Raw genomic sequence first — 14,143 nt, forward strand, 5'->3', positions numbered from 1 at the left:
CTTATACAGACATCGTACACACTCTCACTATATCACATCCAATATCATACACGTCAACCTACTATCATACACGTCAACCTATTTGCTACACACATAATATCTTGGCTCAATTTTCTAACATCTGTGGCATTGGCTCACAGGCAAGGGAATAAAACAAATATTGCTAGAACCTATTTCTTGAATTCAAAATATCAGATATTTGAAAGCTCTAGTTTTAACCTTCATAATACCTCTGATAGCAGTAACTTTACAAGCACTAATTATGGTCAATTTAGCCTGAGAATAGTATCTACTTTTGGTAAGGGGTGAAATAAGTATAGCCAGTTATAATTGTAATGGTTTAGCAGATTATAAAAAAAGAAGATCAGTCTTTACATGGCTAAAAGAAAAGGAATATAACATATACTGTTTACAGGAAACTCACTCTACATCCTTAGATGAAGTTGCGTGGAAAAAGGAATGGGGTGGTGAAATAATTTTCTGTCATGGACAAAGGAACTCAAAGGGTGTGATGATATTCATTAACTTCTCTAGGGCCAGTGGGACGATTTCGTCCCACCTACGTAACAGCCAGTGGAATCCCGTGGCGCGTTATTCAAATAGCTTAGAAATGCTATAACTTCAATTTCTCAAACATATGACTATTTTACACCATTTTAAAGACAAGACTCTCGTTAATCTAACCACACTGTCCGATTTCAAAAAGGCTTTACAACGAAAGCAAAACATTAGATTATGTCAGCAGAGTACCCAGCCAGAATTAATCAGACACCCATTTTTCAAGCTAGCATATAATGTCACATAAACCCAAACCACAGCTAAATGCAGCACTAACCTTTGATGATCTTCATCAGATGACAATCTTAGGACATTATGTTATACAATACATGCATGTTTTGTTCAATCAAGTTCATATTTATATCAAAAACCAGCTTTTTACATTAGCATGTGACGTTCAGAACTAGCATACTTCCGGTGAATTTACTAAATTAAACGTTCACAAAAAACATAACAATTATTTTAAGAATTATAGATACAGAACTATATGCACTCGCTATGTCCGATTTTAAAATAGCTTTTCGGTGAAAGCACATTTTGCAATATTCTGAGTAGATAGCCCGGCATCACAGGGCTAGCTATTTAGACACCCACCAAGTTTAGCCCGCACCAAAGTCAGATTTACTATAAGAAAAATGTTATTACCTTTGCTGTTCTTTGTCAGAATGCACTCCCAGGACTTCTACTTCAATAACAAATGTTGGTTTGGTTCAAAATAATCCATAGTTATGTTCAAATATCCTCTGTTTTGTTCGTGCGTTCAAGACACTATCCGAAGTGTAAAGAAGGGTGACGCGCACGACGCATTTCGTGACAAAACAATTCTAAATATTCCATTACCGTACTGCGAAGCATGTCAACCGCTGTTTAAAATCAATTTTTATGCCATTTTTCTCGTAAAAAAAGCGATAATATTCCGACCGGGAAAGCGTGTTTACGTTCAAAGAGAGAGAAAATAAAAGCATGGGATCCCCTCGTGCACGAGCCTCAGTCTGATGGTACTCTGAGCGGCCACTATCCAAACGCGATAATGTTTTTCAGTCAGGGGCTGGAATTACATCATTCAGCTTTTTCCCGGGTTCTGAGAGCCTATGGGAGCCATAGGAAGTGTCACATTACAGCAAAGCTCCTCAGTTTTCAATAAACAGAGCCAAGAAGAACAAGAACTTGTCAGACAGGCCACTTCCTGTAAGGAATCTTCTCAGGTTTTTGCCTGCCATATGAGTTCTGTTATACTCACAGACACCATTCAAACAGTTTTAGAAACTTTAGGGTGTTTTCTATCCAAAGCCAATAATTATATGCATATTCTAGTTACTGGGCAGGAGTAGTAACCAGATTAAATCGGGTACGTTTTTTATCCGGCCGTGCAAATACTGCCCCCTATCCCCAACAGGTTAACAAAGATTTTAATCTGAATGTGCAAATAGTCAGGAATGATTCGCAAGGAAGGTGGATCCTTTTGAATATGAAAGTGGACGAAAAAGAGATTTGTCTCATTAATCTATATGATCCTAATCAGAATGATCCACACTTCTTCGAAAACATTTATCCCAATTTATTGAACTTACAGGCAACAAATGATCTAATCATTATGGTAGGAGACTATAACACACTGTTAAGTACCTCAATGGACCGTAAAGGTCATCACGCTACAAACTATCATCACCGCGCCCTTATGGAAATCACAAATATTATGGTCACATTAGAAATAGTGGATATTTGCAGACAAAAACCCGACCTAGTGAGATATACATGGAGGAGACTTAATCAAGCTAGTCATCTTGACTATTTTGTCTCTTTCTCTCTTGCATCAAAGGTTCAAAAACATTTAATAGGAGACAGAATGCGATCGGATCATCATCTAATTGGCATTCACATAACTCTTATAGATTTTCCACATGGATGGGGATATTGGAAATTGAATCAAAGTTTACTGGACGACAACTTATTTTTAGCTAAGACAAAATAATTTATAACTGAATTTTTCCAGTATAATATAGGTTCAGCAAATCCCCTTATTGTTTGGGATACCTTTAAATGTACCTTCAGGGGTCATTCAATTCAATATTCATCAATAATAAAAAAGTGGTTTCTGGCTAAAGAGGGAGGGAAATTCATGAACTAATAGTACAGGTAGATAGCAATAAAAACGATACTACAGAGATACAAAATAAGTTAGAGGAAAAACAAAAAGAACTTGAGGAACTTATTCAAGAACGATCAAATGTAATCTATTACAAAAATAAAGCAAACTGGATGGAATATGGAGAACAATGCACAAAATTCTTCCTGAATCTCCAATACAGGAACGCTAACAAAAAGAATTTGCAGAAACTCGTTACTGAAGAAGGAGTCATATTTGATTCTCTGAATGATATTTTAGAAGAGGAAGCTAACTATTTTAGGCAGATGTTCTCTTTTCCGTCTCATCCTTTCCCACTGAATGAAGATTATGGTAAGGAATTCTTTCCAAATAATATAAAAAAATGGAAAATTAACAAATGTACAGAAAGATCTGTGCGAAGGCCAAATTACAGAGGAAGAACTTTGAGGCTATTAAATCCTTTCAGTCTGGAAAAACCCCAGGGCTTGATGGCATACCGGTAGAGGTATATCAAGTATTTTTTGATATACTAAAAGCTCCATTGTTAGATAGTTTTAACTACTCCTATAAAAATGGTAGTCTGTCAGGTACTCAGCAGGAAGGTCTGATTTCTCTATTATTAAAACAAGACCCAGATGGCAAATATAAAGACCCAGTCTATCTAAAAAACTGGAGGCCCCTTACGCTTAAATGTTTTTTTTTTACATGGACGATACATTGGAGATAATATACGACAACTACTAGAAATAATAGAACATCATGAAATTGATCATTTGATAAAGTAAGACTGGATTTTATATATAAATGCCTGGATTTTTTCAATTTCGGTAATTCTCTTATAAAATGGGTAAAAATAATGTATAGCAACCCCAGGTGTAAAATAGTAATTAATGAGAGTTTTGAATTGTCAAGAGGAGTTAAACAAGGGTGTCCACTGTCCCCATATCTATTTGTTATGGCCATAGAAATTGTAGCTATTAAAATCAGATTCAATAACAACATTAGAGGATTAGAAATCCAAGGCTTAAAAACAAAGGTATCCATGTATGCCGATGACTCAAGTTTTATATTAAGTCCGCAAGCTAGATCCCTGCAATGTCTCATTGAAGATCTAGATAACTTTTCTGTACTCTCTGGACTAAAACCTAATTATGATAAGTGTACAATATTACATATCGGATCCTTAAAAAAATACAACTTTTACATGACCCTGCAGTTTACCTATAAAATGGGCTGATGGTGAAGTAGACATACTCGGTATTCATATCACAAAAGATATAAATAAGCTCTCCACAATGAATTTCAACAGAAAACGTGTAAAAATAGACAAGATCCTGCAACCATGGAGAGGTAAATACCTGTCTATTTATGGAAAAATTGCCCTGATTAACTCCTTAGTCATATCTCAGTTTACTCACTTACTTATGGCGCTGCCTACTCCTGATGATTCATTTTTCAAATCATACGAGCAAAAAATATTTTGTTTATCTGGGATGTTAAACTAGACAAAATAAAACGTGCCTATCTATATAATGAATATGAATTGGGTGGGTTGAGATTATTAAATATAAAAGCACTAAACCTCTCTCTAAAAGCTTCACTCATTCAAAAGTTTTATTTCAACCCTAAATGGTTCTCAAGTAGATTACTAAGAAAAGCTCATCCATTGTTTAAAAATTGCCTTTTTGCCTTTGTGCAGACTGCCAAGTCTCATTTTCGATTAATTGAAAATGATACTTTTTTCAAAGTATCTCTCTTTTTCAAACAAGCATTGCAGAGCTGGCTACAATTTCAATTTCATCCCCTTGAAAAGATAGAACAAATATGACAACAAATATTATGGCTGAACTCAAATGTGCTGGTTGATAAAATACCTGTATTTATGGGAAAGATGTTTGAAAAGGGTATTTTGTTCTTAAATGATATTGTAAATTGGAATGGTAGAGTTATGTCCTTCATGCAGTTATCAGAATTGTACGGAAAGGTCTGCTCAATCCAAGAGTACAACCAATTGATTACCCCATTGCCCCAAAAATGGAGGAGACGGGTGGCAGCGGGAGGAGGTAGGGAACTGGCCTGTCTGCCCAATATAAAGGATCAAAACTGGCGGAGGAATAAAAACATCATAAATAGGAAAGTACACCAGTTTCATTTCAGGACCAGGATGTTGACAACTGTGCCATACAGATTGCAAAATAGTTGGGAAGAGATGTTTGATGTACCGATTCCATGGTACAGGGTGTATATATATAATGGTACAGAGTTGATATATAAAACAATGTAAGATTCAAGACTTCGTGCTTTTCAGCTAAACTTATTATATAGAATTCTTGCCACCAACAAAGTGTTTGGGGCATAAAATCATCGAAGCTCTGCAGATTTTGTTGTGAGGATACAGAATCAATAGAACATTTATTTTGGTATTGCCCTCAGGTAGCCGGTTTCTGGTCTCAGGTTCAGGAATGGCTGAAAATGCATAGCATTGATCTAAAATTGACCCTAGAAATAGTACTGTTAGGAGATCTGGAGAGACCGGGTCAGTCAATCTTGGAGGGTTCGGGTTCACGTTTTTTTGGCCTGGTGGTAGATCGGTCAACATGCCCTTGAGAAGGGCATTGACCCTGGATGCTTCAGTGTGTCGCTCTGAATGGGAGTCTGTTGGATGACTGGTATGATGTAGTTATTGAGCGGCTTCACTGCAAGTATATTGTATGTTTCGAATATTCAATTAAAAAATATATATGTTTTTAAATGTCTAAATATATAATTCCATTTAGACATTATGGGGTATTGTGTGTAGGCCAGTGACACAAATTTCAATTTAATTAATTTTAAATTCAGGCTGTAATACAACAAAATGTTGAAAAGTCAAGGTGTGTGAATACTTTCTGAAGGAAATGTAAATAGCATGCAGAATTCATAATATTAATAATACACATTTACATTTGGACAATTGTAGCTTGTGATGGAGAACAGCCAGCCTAACCTGTCCAATTCTTGGTGTTCTCTTTGGTAACTTCTGCGCCATGTCTTAGAAGCACTCTCACTGACTCCAGGTGTCCCAGCGACACAGCCAGGTGGAGTGGTGTCCTTCCCCTGGGATCCACAGCCTCAATGTCGTTCTGAAAGAAACAAACATTGAATGCCTTCAAAAACAAATAGCCTAGCTACCTAAAGAGAATTGCACATCAGATCAACATCATACACACTGGAAGCCATAGAGATCCTATTAAATAATTAGCTAGCTTTCTCATTCCTAATTCTATGCTAGAAGCTATAGATACAATGCCTGTTAAATGACTCAACTGGCAACAAACACAAACACTTCCAATGGAGAAAAACCACCATATACTTGAGTTATGATAGGGAAAGACCGTTATAAGCTTGAGGCGTTTCTATTCTTCAAGAATCAGTGGGTACCTGGGGTGTATTCATTAGTCGGTAGCAAAATGTTTTGCAACGGAAATTGTTTACTCTAAACTAGGGATGGGCACGCTTATTGGAATATCTGAATGGATATTAATATTTGATTACTTGGAAGAGTATTCATTTTGAGAAAATAAAGGCTTATAATATATATTTTTTAAAGGCTTTGTCTAAAATTAAATGATCTATGTGATATTGCTACATAGCTTACAGCGATAGACCATTACATTCAACATTTTAATAAAACAGCTTTATGACCGTTTTATAAGTGAGCCTATGTCGGTAGGCTACAATGATCAACCAACAGATAGGCTGTTGTTTCATATGAATGGAGTTCAGTGGAGGCTGGTGGGAGGAGCAATAGAAGGATGGGCTCATTGTAATAGCTGGAATGGAATAAGTGGAACTGAGTCAAACATGTGATTTCCATATGTTTGATACCACTACATTCCTGTCCTCCTATAGCTCTTCCCACCAGCCTCCACTGATTGAGTTGTTGTGGACAAGGACTGGGGAGCGCAGCAAAATAGCTTTATTATTTTAGCTAGCTAGCCGGCTAACTTAGCTGGCTACTGTAGCTAACTAGCTTCTTTACAAATGATTTGATTCAGTCAAGACAGGCACTACCTGATGGTATGATAGATAATCTATGGCAGCAACAAGTTTGTCTAAGTAGTGAGTCAGTTTGGCTACTTTCTCTCGCTCTCTCCCTCTGTGCCACACACATACTGTCACACACAATCCCCTGCTCCTCTCTCGCCCCTCCCCCACCAGCGCACCGACTCCATCTCTCGAGTTGTGTGAGCAAGTCTCAATTGAAGTTTACCCATGTATTTCAACTATCCGGTTATCTGAAAAAATATCATATTATTAGAATACTGAAATCATTTAAAAATGCCCATCCCTACTCCAAATGGAAAATATTTTGCAATGAAATCGAGAGAGTTTCTATTGGTAGGGACGTCAAACTTTCAGGTTGCTGCACAGACACTACGGAGGCTTTAGTCTAGAGCGTCCTGTTAAACATTTAGAGGAATTACTCATCAAGATGACATAAGATCGAGTGCTTAAAGGTAGACTCCGTGTTATGACATAAATGCAGAAAGTAAACAGCATAGTGGGTCAATTTCCACAACAACTAAGAGCATTGAAACACAAGGCTCAACTTCTCTGTCGTGTTTGGGCCCTGCCTACCTTGCTGTGAACAGCGTGATGTGAACCCGTGCACATGCGCAGATACCATGTGACTGTGGGAGCTAAGTCTTGCATTTCACTGATCTCGATATTTGTGGTGCTGCTCTTGCTAACATCATTTCGCTGAGTCTACCATTAAAGCTGCAATATGTAACTTTTTGGGCGACCCACCAAATTCACATAGAAAAGTGAGTTATAGATCTGTCATTCTCATTGAAAGCAAGTCTAGGAAGGGGTAGATATATTTATGTGCACTATTTCTATACTATAAGGGTTCTAACTCAAATGGCACGGAAAATTCAGGGCGGACTCTTTATGGACCCCTTTCCAGTATACAACACACTGACGTCACACACAGACTCTTGGCTGCAGTAAGAAAGCCATCGCCATCTGCGCCCATTCAACATAACCTAGATTTACGATTTGATTACTTCTAAACAAAATAACTACACTACCGTTCAAAAGTTTGGGGTCACTTAGAAATGTCCTTGTTTTTGAAAGAAAAGCACATTTTTTGTCCATTAAAATAACATCAAATTGATCAGAAATACAGTGTAGACATTGTTAATGTTGTAAATGACTATTGTAACTGGAAACGGCAGATTTTTTATGGAATATCTACAGAGGCCCATTATCAGCAACTGTCACTCCTGTGTTCCAATGGCACGTTGTGTTAGCTAATCCAAGTTTATAATTTTACAAGGCTAATTGATCATTAGAAACCCTTTTGCAATTATGTTAGCACAGCTGAAACTGTTGTGCTGATTAAATAAGCAATAAAACTGGCCTTCTTTAGACTAGTTGAGTATCTGGAGCATCAGCATTTGTGGGTTCGATTAGAGGCTCAAAATGGCCAGAAACAAAGGACTTTCTTCTGAAACTCGTCAGTCTGTTCTTGTTCTGAGAAATGAAGGCTATTCCATGAGAGAAATTGCCAAGAAACCTTATTTTAATGGACAATATTTTTTTGCTTTTCTTTCAAAAACAAGGACTTTTCTAAGTGACCCCAAACTTCTGAACAGTAGTGTATTTTGGGTTCTCATACGCTTACAATTATGTTTTGATTCTTGCTTGAACAGTCACTATTATACTAGGTTGCGATCTTTGCAAAATAACTATTTTGGATGCAGCAATTGTTAGCTAGAATGCTAACGCTCATTGACATAGGCTGTAGCATTTAACTGGTTGAAGCTGAAGCGTTTTTTTTAAGTATAATGCAGTTGATTTGCAATGATGACAGACATTATATTACATTATATCAAGCCTTAAAATCCTATTTTAATCCAAAATGTGTGAAATGCACTCATAAGCTACATGCAAATAGAGGCTTTTTTGCTGCCATTCTATAAGAACTCCCCAGTGCTCTGCCACCAACATGCGCGCATCGCCCCCGTGCGGCAATGTTTGCAAACACAGAAAGTGGTCTATAAAAGTCGCTGGCCACACCAATAAACAGATTTGACAGTCCAACGATCACTTAAAGGGAAACTTCACCATTTTTTAAACTTCAAATTCATCATCTCCAGCACCACCCCAACATCAACATATGTAAAAATGGTGCATTTCAATGTTTTTTTGTAAAAAAGACTGAGGAATATAAGTGCTTCCAATGACATCATCGGTAATCGATAAAAGACAGTACTGTGCAGCCGTCTTCATCGACCTGGCCAAGGCTTTTGACTCTGTCAATCACCGTATTCTTATCGGCAGACTCAATAGCCTTAACTTCTCAAATGACTGCCTCACCTGGTTCACCAACTACTTCTCAGATAGTTCAGTGTGTCAAATTGGAGGGCCTGTTGTCCGGACCTCTGCCAGTCTCTTTGGGGGTACCACAGGGTTCAATTCTCGGGCCGTCTCTTTTCTCTGTATATATCAACGATGTCGCTCTTGCTGCGGGTGATTCCCTGATCCACCTCTACGCAGATGACAACATTCTGTATACATCTGGCCCTTCTTTGGACACTGTGTTAACTAACCTCCGAACGAGCTTCAATGCCATACATCACTCCTTCCGTGGCCTCCAACTGCTCTTAAATGTTAGTAAAACCAAATGCATGCTTTTCAACCGTTCGCTGCCCGCCCCCGCCCGCCCGAACAGCATCACTACACTGGACGGTTCGGACCTAGAATATGTGGACAACTATAAATACCTAGGTGTCTGGCTAGACTGTAAACTCTCCTTCCAGACTCATATCAAACATCTCCAATCCAAAATCAAATCTAGAATCGGCTTTCTAATTCGTAAACAAAGCCTCCTTCACTCACGCCACCAAACTTACCCTAGTAAAACTGACTATCCTACTGATCCTCGACTTCGGCGATGTCATCTACAAAATAGCTTCCAATACTCTATTCAGCAAACTGGATGCAGTCTATCACAGTGCCATTCGTTTTGTTACCAAAGCCCCTTATACCACCCACCACTGCGACCTGTATGCTCTAGTCGGCTGGCCCTCGCTACATATTCGTCGCCAGACCCACTGGCTCCAGGTCATCTATAAGTCTATGCTAGGTAAAGCTCCGCCTTACCTCAGCTCACTGGTCACGATAACAACACCCACCCGTAGCACGCGCTCCAGCAGTATTATCTCACTGGTCGTCCCCAAAGCCAGCACCTCCTTTGGCCGCCTTTCCTTCCAGTTCTCTGCTGCCAGTGACTGGAACGAATTGCAAAAATCGCTGAAGCTGGAGACTTACATTTCCCTCACTAACTTTAAACATCAGCTATCTGAGCAGCTAACCGATCACTGCAGCTGTACATAGTCCATCTGTAAATAGCCCACCCAATCTACCTACCTCATCCCCATATTGTTTTTATTTACTTTTCTGCTCTTTTGCACAACAGTATCACTACTTGCACATCATCATCATCTGCTCATCTATGACTACAGTGTTAATCTGCTAAATAGTAATTACTTCGCTACTATGCCCTATTTATTGCCTTACCTCCTCACGCCATTTGCACACACTGTATATAGACTTTCTTTTTTTCCTATTGTGTTACTGACTATACGCTTGTTTATTCCATGTGTAACTCTGTGTTGTTGTTTGTGTCGCACTGCTTTGCTTCATCTTGGCCAGGTCGCAGTTGTAAATGAGAACTTGTTCTCAACTAGCTTACCTGGTTAAATAAAGGTGAAATATATATATATTTTTTAAATCATTGTGTGATTTTGACCAATTATGAGTAGGCATTGGTTGATGAGGTCGTTGGCAACACTTATCTTTTGCCATCTTTTTTACTACAAAAAATAGAAATGTGCCATTTTCACATACGTTGATGTTGGGGTTGTGCTGAGGATGATAATGAAGTAGAGTAATTGACATTTTCCTTTAAATAACAGCAAACCTGATATCCTATGCCGCGTTATGATTAGTTGAAAATAACTTACAGAAAAAGTGGTTCCCTTCAGTCGGTCACTCGGTATAACATACTATGTGGAGTCAACGACCAATCATATTCACCTGAAGAAAACTGAAAACACGCCTTCCTGGCTATAATACCGGGGCTCACATTAATTTCCTCAATTTGCATTAATTTCGTCAAAGACAGTACACATCCACCTAGATCAGGGTTTCCCAAACTCGGTCCTTTGTACTTGCTAAAAACAACTACTTTCTGCTCTGCTTGTGTAGCTAATACTTCCTTGATTGGGTAGGATTTGTGTTTGCTAAAACCCCACTACTTTCTGCTCTGCCTGTGTAGCCAGTGCTTCCTTGCTTGAGTAAAGTTCAAAAAGTCTAACCACCCGAGTTTGAACCTCCGACCGTGCCCTATGGTATGTGGTTTCACAATAAAAATACTTACAAGTGCTGTCCTGTTTGCCTGAGGTGGAAACATGCTCAGGAGGATTTGGCTCGGACCAGTTCGTCTGACCATTGTCTCCAGCTGGGTTCAACTTCCATTGGGCGTCAGGCTGACTTTCTGAGAAAGATTGGGGCTGCTGGCGAAGTGTCTTCAGGTGAAATGACCTTGAATGGTGTTGTCTGAGGCCGGGTCGATGATATGCAGCGCGACAAGTCACGACAAGTGTTCTGTTGTTTTGCACTTGCGGATCGTTATATGAGTTTACATTTCAGGCTTGCAAGCTAAGTATTGTTCTTGAAATTGTGGGGTCTATGGACTTTAGCTGCAGTGGCAGCGTGTCAGTGTGCATAGCCAGGTTGCAGAGGTTCTATATGGGCTCCGACAGTTCAAGCTTCTCGGGTAAGTATTATTGGGGAAAAAGGTGGCTTCTGTAACCCCTTTTTGGAGCCGGTGGAACCTGTGTGTGCTTAGGCTGCTGTGGGGCTCCTAGTTTGGTACCTTCTGAGCCGGTTTCGGGTGTGATTGTATGTCGGGCGTGAGTGCATGTCTCCATAGTATGTTATACAGAGTGACCGACTGAATGGGAAACTACAGTTATAAATATAACTCCATCTCCCTGAAGGAGGGAACGCGGTATAACATATTTTGGCCCTGCTCCGTCAAGGGGTTTGGGCTTGCTGATGAGTGGTACTGAATTGAGGAAATGAATGCAAGGCCCGGTATTATAGCCAGGAAGGTGGGGCTATCGAGGGCAGGCTCGGCATCCATTGGCCAGATTGGCGTGTTTTTAGTTTTCAGGTGAATAAGATTGGTCATTGACTCCCCCTAGTATGCTATACCTCGTACCCTCCTTCAGAGAACAGTAGTTCTATTCAGAACTGTACGTTTGTTCCTTTTTCCGTGAAGGCAGCCTCCTGAAATCAACATCCGATATTCAAAAATATAGATATAAGCCTTCTACAAAGTCTCATTTAACCAACTATGTATAGGTTATTTCAAGTTTCCGTGTGGCATTTGAATAGTGTTTATTTAAACAGACCTACACCCCAAACGTTTGCCCCTGTTCTGTTGATTTCAACGTGATCTCCATGGAAGTGATTAACAAAAAAATAGTTGCCTTACAATTACCGCATTGGCGACCCACTTGAATCAAAATGCAACACTTCAAAAATGTAGCTAGCCGTCTTCTACAATTTGTCCTCTAACAAGGGATGTACACATTATTCTCAGATTGGGGAATGGTTTGTGAGCTGTGGTAGTTAACAGGACATAAAAATACCCTCTCACGCAATTGATTTCAACGTGACAATCGATATAAGTGATTGACAAAACAGTGTTGCGTTTCTCTTTCTGTTTTGGTGACCCCTGTATCAAAATACAACATTCTAAAATGTTGCTCACTGTGTTCTGCAAGTTGTCCTCTAACCAGTGATGTAAAAAATATCTCCAGATTCCATTTGGCTTTTTAGTTGTGGTATTTTGGAACAGCCCATGATTATTATTGTTCCACATGTATAGGGCCTTCAGAAAGTATTCACACCCCTTAACGCTTCGAACACACAGACAGCGTCATTGTGCAAAATAGTACGCAGCATCATCTGTATATGTATGCAACAAAAGTTCAACATTCACCTTCTGCTACCATTTCTGTCAAGCCGTCTACACATACAGTTTGAAGCATACGTATGCACCACACCAAACGCACTGCAACTGCTTCTGCAATGCAATGCTGCAAGGCAAACGCAGCGTTTCATTGGAAATGAATGTAATTCTGGTGTACCAAAACGTAATGAAGCTGTCGGTGTAACTTTAAAAAAAAAAGGTGTTATAGCCCAAATTTAAAATGGGTTATATTCAGATTTTTGGTCAGTGGCCTACATACAACACCCCCAAATGAATTAAAAATAAAAAGCTGAAATGTCTTGAGTCAATAAGTATGCAACCCTTTTGTTATGGCAAACCTAAATAAATTCTGGAGTAAAATTGTGCTTAACAAGTCACATATTACGTTGCATGGACTCACTCTGTCTGCAATAATAGTGTTTAACATGATTTTTTAATGACTACCTCAACTCTGTACCCCACACACACCTGTAAGGTCCCTCAGTCGAGCAGTACATTTCAAACACAGACTCAACCACAAAGACTAGGGAGGTTTTCCAATGGCTCGCAAAGAAGGGCACATATTGGTAGATGGGTTAAAATAAGAAAAAGCAGACACTGAATATCCCTTTGAGCATGGTGCAGTTATTAAAAAGACTTTGGATGGTGGATCAATAAAACCCAGCCACTAAAAAGATACAGGCGTCCTTCCTAACTCAGTTGCCGGGGAGGAAGGAAACGCTCAGGGATTTCACCATGAGACCAATGGGGACTTTAAAACAGTTACAGTATCAGTCAAAGGTTTGGACACACCTACTCATTCAAGGGTTTTCCCTTTATTTGTACTATTTTCTACATTCTAGAATAATAGTGAAGACAGCAAAACTATGAAATAACACATATGGAAACATGTAGTAACCAAAAAAGTGTTAAACAAATGAAAATATATTTGAGATTTGAGATTCTTCAAAGTAGCCACCCTTTGCCTTGATGACAGCTTTGCACATTCTTGGCATTCTCTCAACCAGCTTCATGAGGTAGTCACCTGGAATGCATTTCAATTAACAGGCGTGCCTTGTTAAAAGTTAATTTGTGGAATTTCTTTCCATCTTAATGCGTTTGAGCCAATCGTTTCTGTTGTGACAAGGTAGGGGTGGTATACAGAAGATAGCCCTATTTGGTAAAATACCAAGTCCAGAGACTGCGTGAATCAGGCCATCATGGTTGAATTGCTGAAAAGAAACCACTACTAAAGGACACCAATAAGAAGAGACTTGCTTGGGCCAAGAAACACAAGCAATGGACATTAGACTGGTGGGAATCTGTCCTTTGGTCTGGAGTCCAAATTAGAGATTTTTGGTTCCAACCGCAGTGTCTTTGTGAGACGCAGAGAAGGTGAACAGATGATATCTGCATGTGAGGTTCCCACCGTGAAGCATGGAGGA

General features: G+C 39.2%; 1 protein-coding gene across 3 annotated transcripts in view; it reads right to left on the reverse strand.

Moving 5' to 3' along the window:
• LOC106585673 (ankyrin repeat domain-containing protein 13A) overlaps positions 1 to 14,143 on the reverse strand; it is a 38,976-nt gene that overhangs the window by 17,218 nt on the left and 7,615 nt on the right. For all 3 annotated transcript variants that reach the window (XM_045706753.1, XM_014172137.2, XM_014172138.2), the window contains exon 2: positions 5,652 to 5,787. In XM_045706753.1, coding sequence (XP_045562709.1) covers positions 5,652 to 5,787 — 136 coding nt within the window. The remainder of the gene's footprint in view (positions 1 to 5,651; positions 5,788 to 14,143) is intronic.

The sequence above is a fragment of the Salmo salar genome, chromosome ssa24, assembly GCF_905237065.1.
Source record: "Salmo salar chromosome ssa24, Ssal_v3.1, whole genome shotgun sequence".
Taxonomy (NCBI): Eukaryota; Metazoa; Chordata; class Actinopteri; order Salmoniformes; family Salmonidae; genus Salmo; species Salmo salar.